Source organism: Culex quinquefasciatus, chromosome 1, assembly GCF_015732765.1.
Source record: "Culex quinquefasciatus strain JHB chromosome 1, VPISU_Cqui_1.0_pri_paternal, whole genome shotgun sequence".
NCBI classification, from domain to species: domain Eukaryota; kingdom Metazoa; phylum Arthropoda; class Insecta; order Diptera; family Culicidae; genus Culex; species Culex quinquefasciatus.
Window position 1 is genome coordinate 121,583,289 of NC_051861.1, and position 18,509 is coordinate 121,601,797.

The following is an 18,509-nucleotide window of genomic DNA, read 5'->3' on the forward strand; positions in this document are numbered from 1 at the left end:
TAATTTCCACAATTTTACGACAAACATCTCGAAAAAGCTCAAAATGTATTATTTATCCAAGCAAATTCTAACAAAAGTTAACCGAAAATGCATAACATAAAACAATCATTCGTTTACAAACAAAAGAAAGTTCTCTTATACATGAGGTCTCTCTCCTAACACACCCGATCCAAGTTGGCGGTGGGGTCACACGTGCTTTTCTACCACCACCACCACACAGTTACAGATGATTGGGCACGCCTTTTTCGTCCCTTCTTGCCACGCTCATTACATCTCGGTGAGATTTTCTCTGCACCGAAGAGAGTGTGTGCGGTGAGATGTGAGAGATTCGAATGCGAGAGGGAGAGAGTGAGGCTGGAGTGTGGTGAATTTGGGCCGTTTTCTTATTGGATGCTGGATGTTGTTTTGATTCGGTGATGATCTCTCTCTCTCTCTCTCTCTCTCTCTCTCTCTCTCTCGTGTTTCAAGGCTTGCTGTGATTGGAGAGTCGTGGAGAGTTTTCTCAATTTTGAAATGGCAGGAGTAAATGTTGATAACAAATTTTGATCATTACCTCTGTCACGGACTTCGTGCCTTAAAAGCTAATTCATGTTGAGACAAATCAAACTAAAATTTCGATGGAATTTTATGTGTTAGAACAACACAATCTAAGATCACAATCACAATCATCACAGTCACTATCATCACAATCTGAGATATATTTACAACACAAAATACTTTTCCGTTGTCGGCCTCGAAGATGGAGTTTTCTTGATCGCTGCCGGTATTTAAGTTCAAATCGGAGTCTGCAGCGATTGCCCGTATTGGCCGTTTCCTGAGTTGGAATCCAGACAACGATAGAACAGGGTCACACATTAATCTTCAAACGTTTCAAACTGAATAACAAGCCAATGCACAAACCAGGCAAAATGCTTACCAAGCTTAGCTGCTGCAAGCTTTCATCCATGAATGAGCTTTTACTCGGTAGGAGCACAAACGCTTGGGTAATGCTTGAAGCTAACCTAAGTTTGCTGTGTAAGCGTTTGTTTTTTTCTTTATGACTGCGTTTGAAAGTTGAAAATCTTAAAATCATTTAGTCGTCCAGCTGAAGAGATTTTTACAAAATCCTTTGGTTTTGACAACTTATCAACAGGTTCATACTTGTTCGAGTTGCTGTCGAATAACTGATTGAGTTCCATTCGGCGCCGACCCGTTTTCAAAGGAATAAACCATGATCCTTCCAAGCGTTGGTAACTCAAGGCAAGATTGTCGAAAAAGGGTGTTTCTGAAATAAGCAAGATAAAAATAAATTAATCAAATTGACTGAGAACAACACATCTTTCATACTTTACACACTTCAACCATTTTTTTTGTAAACTTTTTACTGAAGTTTTTCAAACTTCGAACTGTTTGAAGAGATTTATTGGCAATTTTCTTAACTCGACTAGGTAAACACCTCGCTCCCACTCCGCGTGCGCCACTCAACGCGCGTGAGTTACCTGTCAAACGGAGCTGAAAGAAGAAACCAAACACACACTCACACGCACACGCTCACTTCTACGCCAAGCCAGCCAATCAAGTGGTCGCTGGCGTTTCTATTGGGCATATTTCTGGTCAATCAGAGGCCACGGCGAGACCGAGCCGCCTATTGGCCACCAACCCTGCTTCCGCGCCAACTTTTGGCAAGCGCCTTCGTCCGCGCGCGGTTGATTCCGGTGATTGTGTGTTGTTTTAGTGGAAAATTTCTTAGTGGTGACGCGTCATCCAAGTAGCTGCTGCTGAAAAAGAAGGAAAAGTTAGTGGAAGAGTGAGAATTGTGCTTGAATCGGAATTTAACAAAGTTTGCGTTGAAATCGCAGTAGGCCTCATCAAACAACAACCGGATCCTGCAGGTGAGCTCTCACTTTTGTTATTGTTATTGCCAATTGGCCATTCGTCAAAGTGCTGGCAGCCAATCGGAGGGCTGGTTTGGGGAATTTTGTGCTTTTTTCCGAAAATCTGCCACCAGGCCCGTACTCAGGCAGTATTTCAATCGTACTGAAACCCGGCTGTCACTCACCAAAGTTGGCCCTGGCTCGGCACGACCGGCCTGGGCCTGTGGTCGAGGGAGGGGGGCGAGACGCACTTTGAGCGGCACTCGGGGCGCGGGCTACTACGATTGGTGCAGAACGTTGTAGTTGTTGTTGTTGCTGGTTGTTGCCAACCGGGCAGCAGTTGGTGGAGATCGATGTGCGTTGCGGGTTGTGTTTCGAACTGAGGAAAGACTTGGCAGTTGCTCGGAAAATTAATTAAATATTGCGGATTTCAAAAAATTTGGAACAAACGTGAAAATTCTATAAGACTTTCTAGAAAAAAACCAAAAATGTTATAAATTAAAAGTCATATAATTGGGTACTAAAGCCCTATGTAAATTTTTATGTACAACGGTAAAAAAACACGATTAAAAACCATTTCTGATCACTTTTTTTCATTTTAATGCAAAATTTTTTTTTGACAGTACAACATTTTTTCTATGGATCAACTATGGTCCCCTTGGAACGCGCTGTCAAGTAGGAGCTTTTCTGTCAAGAAGGACCGCGAGGTTAATTTTTCAAAATTGATTTAAAAATCCATTTTAAACTCTTTGTGGTCGTACAAAGGGTCATTGTACTCAGAAAAATAAGCTTTATCGCTGTAAACAATAATATCAGCAATCTAATCTTCATTTTAGGACCCAATTGTGAGGAAAGCTACAAAACTCTACTAGGTGGATGAAGCAGCACTTTTTTCCCTCATTTTCGTATTTGCGGGCCCGCTTCTCAATTAGTGGACCAACCGGCCGAGTGTTGATGCGTCATTGGTTGGCGATGCTGATTGGAGCAGACTATCGAAGCGAGACTTCGATAGTAGTGGACTGCACTCTGTTGGCGTGGTAGCAATTGTGGAACTAGTAATAGTACTAGGTTAAATTATAGCTTAAACTATAATTATGCAATCATTTAAAAATGTGTTCCCTCGGCCATCGTCGCGGTCGAAGAGGTGGCTCAAAACATCAAAATGAAGGTTAAGGCTATTGCAAGTATTTCTTAAAAATCATAAACGAGTGGCTAAATACCTCAGGACTGGAACACCAAATTAGATGAAGTTTGTGGTAGGGTACGTTATCCATTAGTAGACCCCTAGTAGTGAAGGGTTTTTGATGAAAAATTCAATAAAATCACAATTTCAAGCGTGTTGTTGTCTACAAATCTTTATTTGGTATGTTCAGCATCATATAAAACAATGTTGACTGACATTGAATTGTCCTTTTTACCAAAATAAGTGTTTTGAGTTCGACATCTGAAATCAGCCATGGCCACTAGCATTTTTACAACAAAACTGCATTTATATTTTATGATTGAATTAACCATCCAATCATTTTTTGACTGATTATTTAACTTCAGCAAGTCAAAATAATGTATGTTAAAGGATCTTTACTAAAATATAGCGAAGAACTGCCATTTTCGAGCAAAAATTAGGGGGGTCCAATATATGAGTATTATGAGTATAAATCTAGCTGTTTTCATGTTAAAAGTACCAAAAAAGCTGAAGCCGTAAGAATTTATAATTAATCAAAACTATAGTTAATTGTACTTAACTGAAGCATCATAATTGCAGTTTGAAATGATATTTGACAATAACAAATCAATAAAAAAAAAACATTTTTTTAAATAAACATGCGTGGTTTTATCAGCAACTGTAAACAAATCAAATGTTAAGTTTCGGTCAACCATTTATGTAATTAATATGGAAAAATTTGCATCAAGATTACTTTTTTTTATTATTTTTATGTTTGCAGTGGTTTTTGAAACGTTATCTCTGATCTTTTTCGGAAATAAATGTGTTTAAATGTCTGTTTGGTTTTGTTGTTGTTTGAAGCCAAATTTGTTAACAAAACATATTTGTTTATGATGAAAAGTGAGCAAAATCCATCTTTTATTCAGTATATCTATCATTAGACCTACACCATGCATCAAAACATCAAATATCGGTTAAATTTGGTATAAAAATAACAGTTTGCCTATAGTGGACCCGGGTACACAATCGGATTATGGCCTCGGGTCCGCTATAGGAAAAGGGGGTCCATAACAGACAAAAAAATTTTTTTTCAAATGACTATTTTTCTGCTCAAAAACAAGTAACTGATGAAACAAATAGTCAAAATTGTTCAAAAGACTTCAGATTTAATTGTTTTGTACAAAAAGTTATGAAAAAGTGCTTAAAATATTGAAAATTTGTGAAAAATGTGCTTCGGCTCTACTAGGGGGTCCACTAATGGTTAAAATACCCTATGACTGTTAAGATGCATTCGGTTTGTACGGCGTAGTTTTATTTAAAATTTCGCTTTTTCGCTTTGATTTATGAGATTTTTACCAAATGCCAACGAATTAAAATTTTGAACAGGTACCGTAAACTGGGGTGACATTGATAAGATTGTAATGTATTTTTGGAATATTTTCCATCTGGTAATATTTGCTCAAGATTTTTTTTTTCACATGCACTGGGGTAGGCCATAAGAGGTTCACGCACTAAAAAGTTATTTTAATAGTGTTTAAAAAATTACAGTCGACTCTCTGGCTGTCGATCTTCTCGATATCAATTTAATTCTCCATCTATCGATGAATTCTTCAGTCCCTTCAATCTGCATACTTCAATAATCTTCATTCTTCGATATTTTCCCTTGCTTGAATGATCTCTTCCTCGACGGTCCCTTGGATTCTGTTTGCTTTAAAAACTCTTCCGGTTGTCAATATTGTCACTATCTCATGGCTTGCATAGACATTTTTCTTTGTGAAACGAAGCTTTGAAGGGTGTTTGACATTAGTTTGTTTTTGTTTGATGGACGTTGCCATGATTTTCTCCCATAGCCCCATATTTTCAATCGAGTCTTCATTTTGCATCGTTCTGTAAACTACTGATTCTCTTCCTCGACGGTCCCTTGGATATTGATAACCAGAGAGTCGACTGTAGTTGTTTATTTTGATTTTCGAAGTTACTTTGATAGTCATAGTTTTTCTTGCTTAAATCAGATTAAAAGTGTTCAAATGTTATTTTTACGTCTAATGTATCATCACTTAGGTTGCTTGTATAGTTTTGGAGATGATATTTCAATGTTTTTATTTAGTTAACTAAGTTTATATGCTTTTTTTTACAAAAAACATACCATTATTAAATTATTGAAAATTCAGAATTTTACCTAAATTTCTCTAAAACTAGTTTTGTTTATAAAATTATTGGTTCATATTGCATTTCAAACTGAATTCGAAGCACGAATAAAAAGTTTTCACATGTGAAATGCCTATACATTTTGGAGAGTTTTTCGAACTGTGTTTCAAAAACACATAAAACAACATTTTCAAACTAATTTCTGGAGTTGGTTTTTGAAAAGGTCATTTAAACATATGAAAGACAATAGCTTTTTTTCATAAAATTATTTTTATTAGGTCCTTTTCGGTACTGGGACCTGGTTAGGATCGAGTAGGCTTTTGTAATTACATTTGACTTAATAATTACAGAGGATCTTGTGTGTAAATGTTAGTGGGAGGGGAGCCGATTACCTGCGGCCTACTCAATAGACAATAGACAATAGCTTATTGGTCCTTAAAAAAACTCTAGATTTTATCTTCTCTTAGTTAAAAATTTTTCCAAGGAAACCAACAATGCATGAACTTTTGTAATTTTTTTGAAAAAAAAATCGAAAAAACAATTTTTTGTCCGTGATCCGATTATCCGAAGTCCCATACAAACCTTCGGATAATCGAAACATCGGATAATCGAGGCTTCGAATAATCGAGTTTGGACTGTATTCCATTTTTATGCTTCATTATGCGGCATAATCTCAAACCTACTAAAGTCAGCCGGTTTACGGTAATTATGAAAATCAAAATACATAATACAAAATACTTTTAAATATTCCATTTTGAGCTCAACCCGTAATGTCTAATGTATTATTTTAAAAGGTCCTATAAACATAAGGAATTCCATAGCTTATAGGATCTTTAAAAATGATATGCTAATTCTACAGATTTACATGTATCGAAAAGCCAAAAGAAAAAAAATATGAAGTTTACCATCGCAGCTGCGAAAATTTCACTCTACGTTACCAACTCACATTTTTCTTTTTAATTTATCGATGGAACCCCTTAAAAATCATTGCAATAATTGATTGCAATGTATCTATAATTTTGCGTTGGAAACGTTATTTATTATTCAAAATTTTGTTTCCACGGATAAAAAAAAAAACAGAAAAACTAAAGTTACCAAATGTTATCCAAGTGTTCTTTCGCTGAACGGACGTTCCATCAAACTGCATACGCTTAAAAGCCATTTAATTATTTTGTTTTATTGCATTTTACGGGTTGTTACGTGTAAGCATTTACTTTTTCGTAGTTACATTTCTGTTTTGTTTTGCTTTGCTAGAAAATATTCATAAGCTCAAAGCGAATATTTTTTAATTTTTTTTTTCAGGGGGTTTTTGACTCTGTAAATTGCCAAACGAATATTCTGTTAAATTAAAGTTAAAAAACAGAAATTAATACTAAAAACTCTTAAATCAAAGATCTGCATGTGTATTGCGAAATGTTACAAACAGTGCTTTATTCATTTTTAAGGCCGATGCAAATATTTAAAAAAGTTTTTGTCCCTCGGCCCTGGCCGAGGTCGAGGAGGGGGGGGGGGGCAAAAAATAAAAAAATATAAAAATTTAAATAACAAGCCATAATCTTCACATTTAAATGAAAAAAGTGTTTTAAAATGCATTTTACACTAGTTCAGTTGTTTTGCAATCATTAGTTTTCAAAAAATCTAAGATCTGACAAAAACAAAAATTGTATCGAAAAAAAAGATTTTGCATCGAAAATTTTCAAAAATCCTAAGATTTTTAATAAACCCAAACATGCTAAAAATGATTTTAAACGCAGGAGAATGTATTTTAATTTGATTTCAGCTGGTTGCACTTGAATTTTCATTGAAATTTTGAAGTTTATTGTAAAATATTTTTTTGCCCCCTGATTTTTGGGCCAATTTTAAGGGGGTGACAAAAACTTTAAAAATATTTGTACCAGCCTAAGTTTATTTTAAAAATAGTATTTGATTTGCCTTTCTGCTTCTTTTGTTCAAAGTTTGTTTAAAGTTTTCTTTTGTGAATAAAGTTTGTTTTAAATAAATTTAACTTGCCAAAAAATGGATTGATGATATGGCCAAGACATTTTTTTAGTTTTTGTTCCCCTCCGCTTTCTCCCGTAATATGCAGGCGGCAAAAAAATAAAAATAAATGGCTAAAATTAAATTGTTCAATGAATTAATTTTTTTTTTTGTATTTTCAATAAAATAGGCCGCCATCTTTAAGACAAAATATTATTTAAAAAAAATCATTGATATCATGCAATTATTTTACACTTTGTGATACCCTTTGTTTCCAATTTTTCAAAAAAAATGAACAGTCAATTGAATTGAGTTAAATTAAAATATGTTCTTTATTTTATATGTTTTTATATACATTTTCACAACATTTGTATCAAAACGTAAAAAAATGGCACCCAAAATGGCGGCGATGAAATATTCATAAAATCGTTTCAAATTTAAATTAATAAATGAATTTAAATTTGAATCGATTAAAATTTGATTAAAATGGGGTTGCAGAACTTGATGTTAAAAGTAAGAAAACAATCAGGCCGTTGCAACTTCTTTTCAAAGTTTATGCCCCTCGAAATTGGCCCAAAAATCAGGGGCAAAACAATATTTTTTTCTAAAAACTTCAAATTTTTTTATAAAAAGAGAAGTCTAATCAACTGAAATGCTTTTTTTTTGTTTGATTCAATGCTTAGATATTTTGAAAACAAATTATTGCAAAAATACAAAAAACAAAAATGTATGGAAGCAAACATCGTTTCAAGATTTGGGCCGCAGGTGGCGCAGGTCTCGCCTAAAATTGCCCAAGTGTGAGTTTCGTGTAGGAAAATCAATTCCCTACAACTTTGTCGAAGGGTGCAAGACAATCCGAGTTGATTCTGATGAGTTATTAGCAGTGCTATGCAAAGAAATCGGCTCATATACTTGAAAGTATGCAAAGGGAATATAGGAAGTATATAAGAAAATACTTTTTAGTTTTAAAAATCAGGATCACCTCGGATCGTTTTGCACCCTTCAGCAAAGTTATAGGAATTGAATTTGACAGATTGCGGATTGAGGGCGAGAGCGTGCTAGCGAGCTGCGAGAGAGAACAACGAGCGAGAAAACAGCGAGATGCGCACGGCCTGCGAAAGAGAGAATGAAGATTATCAAATCAGTGTTGTGGTTAATTTGTGTGGAATAAGACGTGTTGTTTATTAATTGCAAAATATCTGTGTTTTTATTATAAAAGAAAGTCCCCGATCACGACACTCACGACACGACCATCTTCTTGAACGGTCTGAACAGAACTGAAAGAGCGTAGTGGTGCTCACTATTTACGACACTGAATTTTGTCAATAGTTTTGATAATTTTTTATGTATCTTTTTAACAGTCCCACCATGACCGATCCCGCCTCCGCGACGTCCCCCGCGTCCGAGAAGCTAACCGAGGCGCAGCGCAACGTGGAAGAGTTCTGGCCGGAGGTGGCCGCCGAGATCCACCGCGTCAAGCACATCGAACCGGGCAACCAGCTGCTTCCGCTGGCCCGCATCAAAAAGATCATGAAGCTGGACGAGGACGTGAAGATGATTTCCGCCGAGGCCCCGCTCCTGTTTGCCAAGGCCGCCGAAATCTTCATCCAAGAGCTGACGCTGCGGGCGTGGCTCCACACCGAGGACAACAAGCGGCGGACGCTGCAGCGCAGCGACATCGCAATGGCCATCGCCAAGTACGACATGTTTGACTTTCTGATCGACATCGTACCGCGGGAGGAGATCAAGCCGGCGCGGCGGGACTTTGGCGCGCGGACCACAGCGGACGACACCAAGTACTACTTCCAGCTTGCGCAGCAGCATCAGATGGCGCTGCAGCAGGACAGTGGGAGTGGGGGGAGTAGCAGCAGCAGTAGCGGGAGTGGGACGGTGGCCGGAACAAGCGGGAATGTGGTCCAGCTGCAGACGACGACGGCGTCTGCGACGCCCGTGCAGCAGCAGCAGCCTCAACAACCGCAGTTCCAAACCGTTCAACAGATGACGGGACCGCAGATTGCAACGATAGCCACTCCGGGGCCGAACATCATCCTCACGAATCCGGCTGCCGCCGCCACGATGCAGAACCAGGTCCAGCTGGCGACCCAGAATCAACCGATTCAGCTGATGCAGCAGGTTCTGACGCCCACCGGCGAAGTGACCCACATTCCGGTAGGATTGACCTTGATGCTTCCGGGAAGAATCTCCGCCCTCATTTTTCTCTCTTCCAGATCCCGCTGAACCAAACCCAGCTCAACTTTATCCGGACGCAGATGCAGCTGAACCAGCCGGGCCAGGCCGCCGCCGCACCGCAACCCATCATCATCCATGCGCCGCAAACGTTGCAAACGGGACCGACGATAATCCAGGCGGCACCCGGCGGTGGGTTGTTCCTCAACTCGGGCCACCTCATTCAGCATCAACCCCAGCAGCAGCAGCAGCAGCAACAGATTCAGCACATTCAGCAGCAAATTCAGCACCAGCAGCAGCAGCATGAGTGATGATGAGGTGGTGGGGGAAGGTCAGCATTTTGAAAAGGGTGTAAATAATAAATACTTTTTAAATGTTTTTATTTTATTTTCTATGAGAGAAAATTTTAATCACTTTTTTGCTTTAAGTTAAAGCATCTGCAATGAGTAAAAATATATGTACTGAGTTTAAAGAATTTCGTTTATTATAAATATCACAGCAAGATGATGTAAAACAACTCTACATTATGTCATCAACTGAAATTTAAATTCATCCAATTACTCAAGATTCAATAGATCGTTCACATTTTATCGAATTTTAATTTAAATTTCTTGGATCTAAAACAACAATATTTATATTGTCAAACCAAGTGCTCACCTGATTTGCATCCAAGTAGGCGTCACTCCTCTGCGATCGAGGATGGTTGTAAAAACGAAGACCAAAACGTCATGACGGAATAAAAATAGTTGTTTTCCCAAATCGAAAAAAACAAGGAAAAAATTTCGTCACTTTAATTTAATTATGTTAAACGTGTACGCGTCTGACATTTCACCAAAAAAGCGTAGAGAGTAAAAAGAAGGAGATCGCACAACTTGCAAAAAAATGTTTCGTTTTTTTCACGAACGTGAGGAAAGAGCAACACGAAACAGAAGTGAAAGATATATTTGACTGGACGTTTTCCAGGTTGATCAAACGAAATGTTTATGCTCTTCAGTGGCGTAGAGCCACTAACGAAATGCTTCGTACCAAAATGCCAAAATGATCGGCTACCAAAAACTCGCAAAGAAATTGAAGCATTAAGTGGAACCGGAAGGTCTCAGTGCACCGCATACCGGGAGACGAGCAGACGATAAATGGATACACTTTGGTTGACCAAAACTCGATCGATTCGTTTGCGGTTTTGCTGAGAATTGAAACGAGCAAACGAAAAAAAAACAACGCATCGGATATTGGAATCAACCAGCTCGATCTGTTCTATCCAGCAAAAGTTAGCACTGGTGTGGCTGGAGGCCGCTGTCACGGGACCGTGAAAAGGCATGCTAGAAGACTGCAGTCACGTATTTTTTTTAGGTTCCGGATAGTCAGGAACGAACATTGTTGGTGAGGAAAAGTGATGACTTGGACATAGCAGGCCTCAAGAAATGCTTGGTGAAATAGGTCGAGAAAGCAAAACCAAATTTATTGGTCCGCCTAAAAGATTATTTTCAGAGATCTTTTTGACCTTCTTTCTCGGCATCTGAAGTCGGTGCTAGAGATGCAACCCATAGACAAGGTTTTATAACGAGTCACGATCAGGTCAATACGTTACATACTTCGGGGCGTTTTTTTGCACCTTGGAAGGATAGACCCAGAGTTCTTGGGAGGCAGTTTTTATCGTTTTGTACTAGGGTTTGTATGATAGAGGTAGAACGATGTGGATAAATCTTTTAGCAGTGAGATGAACTCATGTCAAATGTGAGCCATTTGAATTCAGAGATTTAAAAAAACATTAAACACTTTTCATTTGCTTAATTTCGTGAATTTGATGAAATCTAATTGTTTGTTACTTTGAGTTCAACAGATCTATCAAAGAACTTCAAAACGTGCCAAAGAGCACCTGGAATAGTTTATATTGAATCAATTTAAAATGAATATTTTAAAAACCTAAAAGTCTTTTTGCCGTCAATACCCATACTCACTTAGGTCAAACATTAAGAAATTGTATGCTAACTTACGGTTTTATTTGGGTTTTTTTTTTGCTCATGTGGCGCCACCCACAAAATAATAAATTTTCAATGTCTTTGAATTTTTTGTATGCTTCTCTGTGGCTCAAAAGTTGCGTTTCATGGTCTTCTGAAAAATGAAAAATAAATATTTAAAAGAAAATACAGATTTTTTTTTTTGTTTTTGTGAGATAAAGTGAATAAGAGATATGAGTAAAAATAACTTATTGCTTTTTTTCTTCTTTGATTATGTTTTTGCCAAAGACACCAAATCCATCAGAAAAATCCTTTCCCGGACTTTGAATATTTTCGAAAGTTTACATTCCGGCTTTGCATGTACTGCTATCAAAATTGTAAGGAGACTTGTTTGGACAAATTAACAATGCAAAATGTCTTCATTATAAAAAATCCCCAAAATGTCAACCACATAAAAAAAGCAAATTTCATGAAATCGGCTGATTTCGCACCGCATGGTCCACATTTAAACATTCTATTATTCAAAGGTCTGGTATTTAGCTTCGTGAAAGAGGTGCTCCAGACAATTTGCGAATTGACTCGAAAAATAACGTAGGGAAATTTGTAGACTTTTTCTCGATTTCTAAGGATATTGCTCAAGAAAAATCACTGACAATATACTCCGAGTTATGCTTTTTAAACGATCAAATTTATATTCGTGCTATATTTTGATGTGTTTTTAGATCATTTTGGTACAGATTTTTTTTTTTGGCTCACAAGGTAGCTACTTTAAGTACGGTATGCTGATCGGAAGGAACGCGGTCAAGAAATGTTGCGTGTTCTTTTCGTGACCCTCCCCAAGAAAAGTTGACAGTTCGGTATGAGCGCGATTGACGGTGTGCGCGCTTGAGGTTCTTTCGAGGAAAAAATAAAAAGATTAAAAATATTCAAAAGTTAAAATTAAATCGGAATTAAATAGATTCAAAATGTTTATTCAAAACTTTTGACAACAATTATGAACAAAATTAAGAAATCAATAATTGAAAATTTCTTTTGAAAAAAAAACTAAAATTAAATGGAAATAAAAAAAAAAACCAGGGAATTAGGAAATTTGGAAATTATGATATTAGCAAATTAGTAAAATATAGAAAATAAGAAAATGATGAAATTATGATATAAGGAAACAAGGAAATTAAGAAATTAGGAAATTAGGAAATTAAGAAATCAGGAAATTAGGAAATTAATATGAAAGGAAATTAGGATGTTAGGAAGTTAGGAAATTTGGAAATGAAGAAATTAGGAAGTTAGGAAGTTAGGAAATTTGGAAATCAGGAAATTTTTAAATTAGGAAACTAGGAAATTAGGAAGTTAGGAAATTAAATAAGGAAATTAGGATATTAGGAAGTGTGGATGTTAGGAAATTGGGAAATTAGGATATCAGGAAACTAGGAAATTTGGAAATTAAGAAGTTAGGAAATTATGAAACTAGGAAATTAGGAAATTAGGAAATTAGGAAACTAGGAAATTAGGAGTTTAGGAAGTTAGGAAGTTAAGAAATTTGGAAATATGTAAATTAGGAAATTAGGATATTCGGAAACTAGGAAATCAGGAAATTAGTAAATTTGGAAATTATAAAACAAGGCTGGTACAAATGATTTTTTTCTTGAATTTTTAAATTCTTAAATGCTTAAATTCTTAAATTCTATTTTTCTATTTCCAAACTTTTAATTTTTAAATTTGGGAAGAAATTGAGTTTTAATTTCGAGGTTTTCGGAAATTTTTATTTACGCATTTCTATATTTTCAAACTTTTTGAATTCAGACTTGTACATTCGTTTCGAATTTTATCATTTTTCAGCTATTGAATTTATAAAAAAAACTTTAATATTATAATTATTATTCAATTCTGCATTTTTTAATTTTGAATTTCCAAATTTCAGATTTTGTTGAAACTTTCTTTATTGTTTAAAAAAATGTTATTTGAAATTTCTGGAATGTTTGTTTTTTATTTTTGAATTTGTTGTTTGGTTTGATTTCAAAATTTCAGATTATTATTGTATTTTTAGTAAAAACATAGATATTTGTATGATTATTGTCAAGTTTAATTTCACTGATTTACTTCATTTTGGACCCGCGAGTGTGGATCAATCGGACAGCGCAGGGGACTCGTAATATAGAGTACTGGTGGGTACTAGCAATAAATAGTTGGTGACACGATGGCCGACATCTTTGAAGACAACTTTTTTCTACTCCATTTCGACCAAAAACTAAATCTGTCCTTTAAATTTCAAAATTATGCATTTTGAGATTTGGCGGGAATTTTAAATATTATTATATCCAATACAAAATTATTAAAGCGTTTGTAGTTATCAGTCGCATTCAAAATGGAAAATTACAATTCTTTGATTTTTTCATCAAAACATAATACAAACAAGCACCACGCGAAGAAACGTCAAACGCAATCTTTCCGTTTCTGTTACTTTTCAGCTGCGTACCGCTTAAGAAAAATCTTTTCGTGACCCTTTCCTTGACCGTTTCTTTGGCGTTTTTTTATATGGAGTTTTGCGTTCCTTCCGATCAGCATACCAGCCTTTAACTTGGTTTTTGTTTTTGAGACTGTTTTTGGTTTTCAAATAATATGTTATTGTGAGTGTTCCAATACATATTAATGCGAAATTTGATGAATGTGGACAAATAAATATGTACAGTCCAGACTCGATTATTCGAAGTTCGATTATCCGAAGGTTTGTATGGGACTTCAGATAATCGAATCACGAACAATTTTTTCTTATTTTAAACAACAAATTCGAGTTCTGCAAACACATTTTAGTCAAATTTGAATAGTTGATTGCCTATTAAATAATAAAATGCAGTTTTGAATATTTCAACACCGCCATATTGGCCACCATCTTAGATTTAAAAGTTTTAAATCACTTTAACGTAGTTTTGGGGTCATACTCAAGCTCGACAATAAAAAATTAGGCAAGGAAAAAAAATGTTTTCGTGATTCGATTAACCGAAATTTTGACTATCCGAAGTGAAATTTTTCCACGGTTTTCGGATAATCGAGTCTGGACTGTATTTCTATTAGTTCTTAATGATTTTTCAAATGAATTACAAAAAAATAATGTTCGAACCAAAGGTTCTGATTGCTCCAAAAAGACTCATTCACTCGCGATCACAAATCGAACGCGAAGCAAACTGCTCTGACCGTTAGTCACTTCCACACCATCGCTACTGAATATCCTCTCTTTGCTCTCCCTCTCACTCCAATGTGTGTCGCTCAAAGCTGACTTTAAAAAAAGTCTGCTTCGTGTTGATCATTAATCAAACTGCTTAAAATCAATGCTACCAAAAATGTTTGACACATTTGACAGCAATTTCCACCATGCCACATATAAATTGACGGCAAACTGTGGTGGTGCAGGTCAAGTGAGCGACTCGCCTGTATTTTGTTAGATTCTCTCCTCTCTGAAGTATTTGTTTCGCTGTGTGAAGCGATGGGCCAAGGCACTGACAGCTAGCGGGTCGTATTTTTTTAGTCTGAGATTTTAAATAGTGAAAATACTAAAATATTTTAATTCTAAACAATTGCACACCACAATATTAAATGGAATTGCACAACAATATTTCATCGTTCGATTTGATTTCCCATCTAGTAATCCGATTGCAATATTTACCTTTTTTGACAGTAGTGGCAGTGTAGCAGTGACTGGCAGTTGGGCCAGAAAGTTTTTGACGTTTGCCAATTTTTCAAGTGTCGATAGGGGAACAGCATCTAATTCCAGCGTGCCTCTAATGTTGGCAGGTCAGAACTTTGACATTCAATTAAAGCTAATTAAAAGCGTTTTCAACTGAACTCGAGTGATAAATAGCTCAATAAAAGTGAGCAAGCAAGTTTCTACCAAAAGTTTTGCAAAATTAGTTGTTTAAACAGTGAAAATCAGCAAATTGGATGGAGTTAGGAGCGAGTGCTTAACCTGCCAAACATACGAGAATTTCCCCTAGTCAGCCTCGTAGTCAGCATTAAATACAAAGTTGACGTTCATTGCTTTATTGTGAAAACAATGGGTGGATTGGTGTTCCGGATGAATTGAATACGAACTGAAGCGAAAGGCACATTTGGTTGACTAAAGAATCGAAATAATTTCGTTCTTCAGACATGTAAACATTACGTTCAGTCGAGGACCAGCAGCGGAACCTGCGAAAATTTCCACAAGAGTTTAAAAGCATGTTGTGGAAAAAAGAGAGAGAAGTTCAAAGCACGACGCTATTTTGTGGTAAACTATGATTTTCGGGTCGAACAAGGTATAGAGGAAACGTTCAAATCGGGTAGCTGACGACCACGTGAGGAAAACTGGAGTTGATGCCCTCTGGAAGCATGGAGAAGGCTAAACGGAATTCCTGGGATTCCGAGTGGAAAAGGTGATGACCAACACACTTACCAAACAAGGAGCGCTTTCAAGGCAAAATTTCTGGATGCCTGCCGACGGCGATCAAAACGCGAAGAAAAGCCAAGTGTGATTAGTCTTGATTTCAAAATGTCAAAATAACATCCAATCTTGGCATTTGAAGTCGGCAATTGAAATGTCATTCGGAGATTAGGTTTCGCAACGTGTTCGTGATTATGTTGCATACTTTGGGGCGTCACTCATATCGGAATCGTTGACGCGGGAACTATCGGCTTACTTTGATTCCTTGGATATTTTTTGTTTTAGCAAAATGTCATTTATGTTTGTTTATGAAAAATTGTCAAAAAACTGAAAAGCTTTAAAAATGTATCAAGGGACTATTTCTTTTCATCGTTCAAAAGTTAAAAAGGGTTTTTTTTATTATCAGAAATTGTTTCATCGTATCTCGATTGACTTTTAATTTCTTTCTTGTTGCAATGTTTCCACTTCGTGTGTTTTCATTTGTTTTCACCCCCATACTTGCAGCAGTGTTTACTATAGGTAGGTATTCGCATTACATTGTTGTTTATATTTGTAGCTTGCACTTACACAGTTTAGTCCTGTTTTCACACTTTGCTTTCGATTTGCTGCGATTTTGCTTAACCCTAAAACCTCTTGCTCTAAAAGATAATTATTCGTCGTCACCAAAATCGTGTTCCACTTTCGTCTAAACCACAGACTGATAGAGTTAAAGGTGCTAGGAAAGTATCAAATTTGCAAATATTTACAGTGTTGAAAAAAAGGTTTATTTTTATCATTCGCACACGCCACAAATCTAATTCGCTACTACGATTTTTCGTGCAATTCTTTTGTAAAGTGCAAAAATTGTTTGTTTTCGTTTATCATAATCGCCTAATCCTAGCTCATTTTCGCGCACTCTCACAAAAACTCTCACTAATAACAATTAGAAATACTACACGAGTAAAGGGTTGTTTGTTTTTTTTCTGAAATCGATAGGTTCTTACTGCTTTTCTCATTTATTTGCTTAATTTTTCTCAATATTCTTGCTTATTTCGACTGCTTTAAAGCGTTTAATATAAATACAATAGAGAGAGAGGGTTTACTTTTTTTAAATGTAAAAAATTAGAATGAAAAAGTTTGGTGAGAAACAATTTTTGGAGCGTTTTTTTTCTACACAGATAAATCTAAACTTAAAAGCGAAACGAGGTGTGAGGGTGTGGGTGTGTAAAAATACATAACAAGAGTGACGATGAAAGTAACAAAACATAAAAAAAAAACAATTAAGATCGAAATCGAAAATATAAGGTGAAAAAATGTACACTTGATGAAATTGTGAAACAAAAGGAAAATAATTTTAGCTTGAAAAGTTTTCAACTTTTGCTTGCGCTTGCTTTTTACAACGAAAATTAAATCACATTTGTCTTTTAGTTGAAAGTTTCTTTAGCTGGTTTATTCGCTGCGTTAGAATCGTATCGTAATAAGGATGAGATAATTTACTGCGTTTACTCAAATATATATTGATGATGCGTATGGATTACTAGTTACGTTCTCGGATTTATACAACAAAAAAACTGTGTGAATGCGAATGTGAATCGTCGGAAGTCTTCGTTTAGGTATTTTGTGTGTGTGGGCACAAAGCTCGCGGGTTTTTTAGTTGGGTTTGTTTTGTAACGTTGTACAAAATACTGTGTCTAATTAGTTGCTTTAGCTCTCTTTTGTTTTAACCTTAATATTGGTAGATCATCATCGTTGCGTTCAAAAAGAACTCATTTTGGCCGTTTTATTTCGTTAAATAAGGGTGGAGATCTTAAGAAGTGAAGGAATGTGGTAAGAAATAGACAATTCAATTTTCGATCCCGAAATGAATTAAAATTTGAGAAATTGTAAGTATTTTAGTTTACTTCGATATTTAAATCGGATTTTGCACATTTTTCTTATCCAAAAATGTTCCTTGTTATATTGGTTATGCCTGTAACATAAAACCTGCATAACCATGCAAGTTTTATGTTACAGGCATAACCAGTATAACAAGGAACATTTTTGGATAAGAAAAATGTGCAAAAGTCCGATTTAAAAATATCTTTCGAAATGAACTAAAATACATGTAATTGCCCAAATTTTAATGTCTTTTTTTTTAAATTTCCTCAATAGATCATATCTAGATGAAGCATTGAATCAATGAACTCATTTATTATAAAGTTTCATGTTTTTTTTTTCGATCTGCGCTCAAAAAAATCAAAATTTTCATCAAAAATCAAAATCAAAATCAAAATTTTCAAAAAGGCTAAAATTTTAACGTAATAATTTGTCATCTATAGGCTTAGTGATTTTCACGCTAAAAACAATTTTTAAGGGAACCACTATTCGAAAATACAAAAATTCACGGAGCGTGAAAAATGCTAAAATAACCTATATAATCTAATCTCACGGGATTTCGCGGAAATTGTTTAATCTCATGCTTTCCGCGAAATCGTAAAAAATAACTAACAATCAATTGTAAATGTTTTTTCAATGAAAATTTGAATTTTCAGCAAAAAATATGTTTCCCTCTGATTTTTTAAAGCATTTTTTTAAAAGGGTTGGGATGACAAAAAAATGAAACAGAATTATCAATTGCCTTAATATTTTTTTTTCTGATAGTAGCCTGACTGTAATGAGCTATAAAGCATTTAGTGATAATTTTAATTTACGAAACTTTAATAAAAAAAATCTGTATCAGCATTAATTTGCTTTTTTAATACTAAATTTTATACTTTTCTAAACGGGTATGAACGACGCGAAATCGAGATTTTTACAAAAAATATGTTTTTAGAGTGCAATTCTAAAAAAAAAAA

General features: G+C 35.6%; 1 protein-coding gene and 1 long non-coding RNA gene across 4 annotated transcripts; one reads left to right on the forward strand and one right to left on the reverse strand.

The window, feature by feature from the left end:
• Positions 1-609: 609 nt before the first annotated feature.
• LOC119765313 lies at positions 610-1,944 on the reverse strand. 3 transcript variants are annotated; one of them, XR_005276637.1, is made up of 4 exons: positions 1,817-1,944; positions 1,327-1,754; positions 917-1,264; positions 610-814 (listed from the first exon to the last, which is right to left on the reverse strand). It is a non-coding gene; the product is annotated as an uncharacterized LOC119765313 (long non-coding RNA). The 3 variants fall into 3 exon arrangements; XR_005276636.1 differs by having other exon boundaries at positions 610-859; XR_005276635.1 differs by having other exon boundaries at positions 610-1,264.
• On the forward strand, positions 1,733-9,799 carry LOC6043402 (nuclear transcription factor Y subunit gamma). Its single transcript, XM_038248933.1, has 3 exons — positions 1,733-1,871; positions 8,502-9,309; positions 9,369-9,799. The coding sequence occupies exons 2-3, from the start codon at positions 8,509-8,511 to the stop codon at positions 9,636-9,638; spliced, it is 1,071 nt and encodes a 356-aa protein (XP_038104861.1). The 5' UTR covers positions 1,733-1,871; positions 8,502-8,508; the 3' UTR covers positions 9,639-9,799.
• Positions 9,800-18,509: the final 8,710 nt, after the last annotated feature.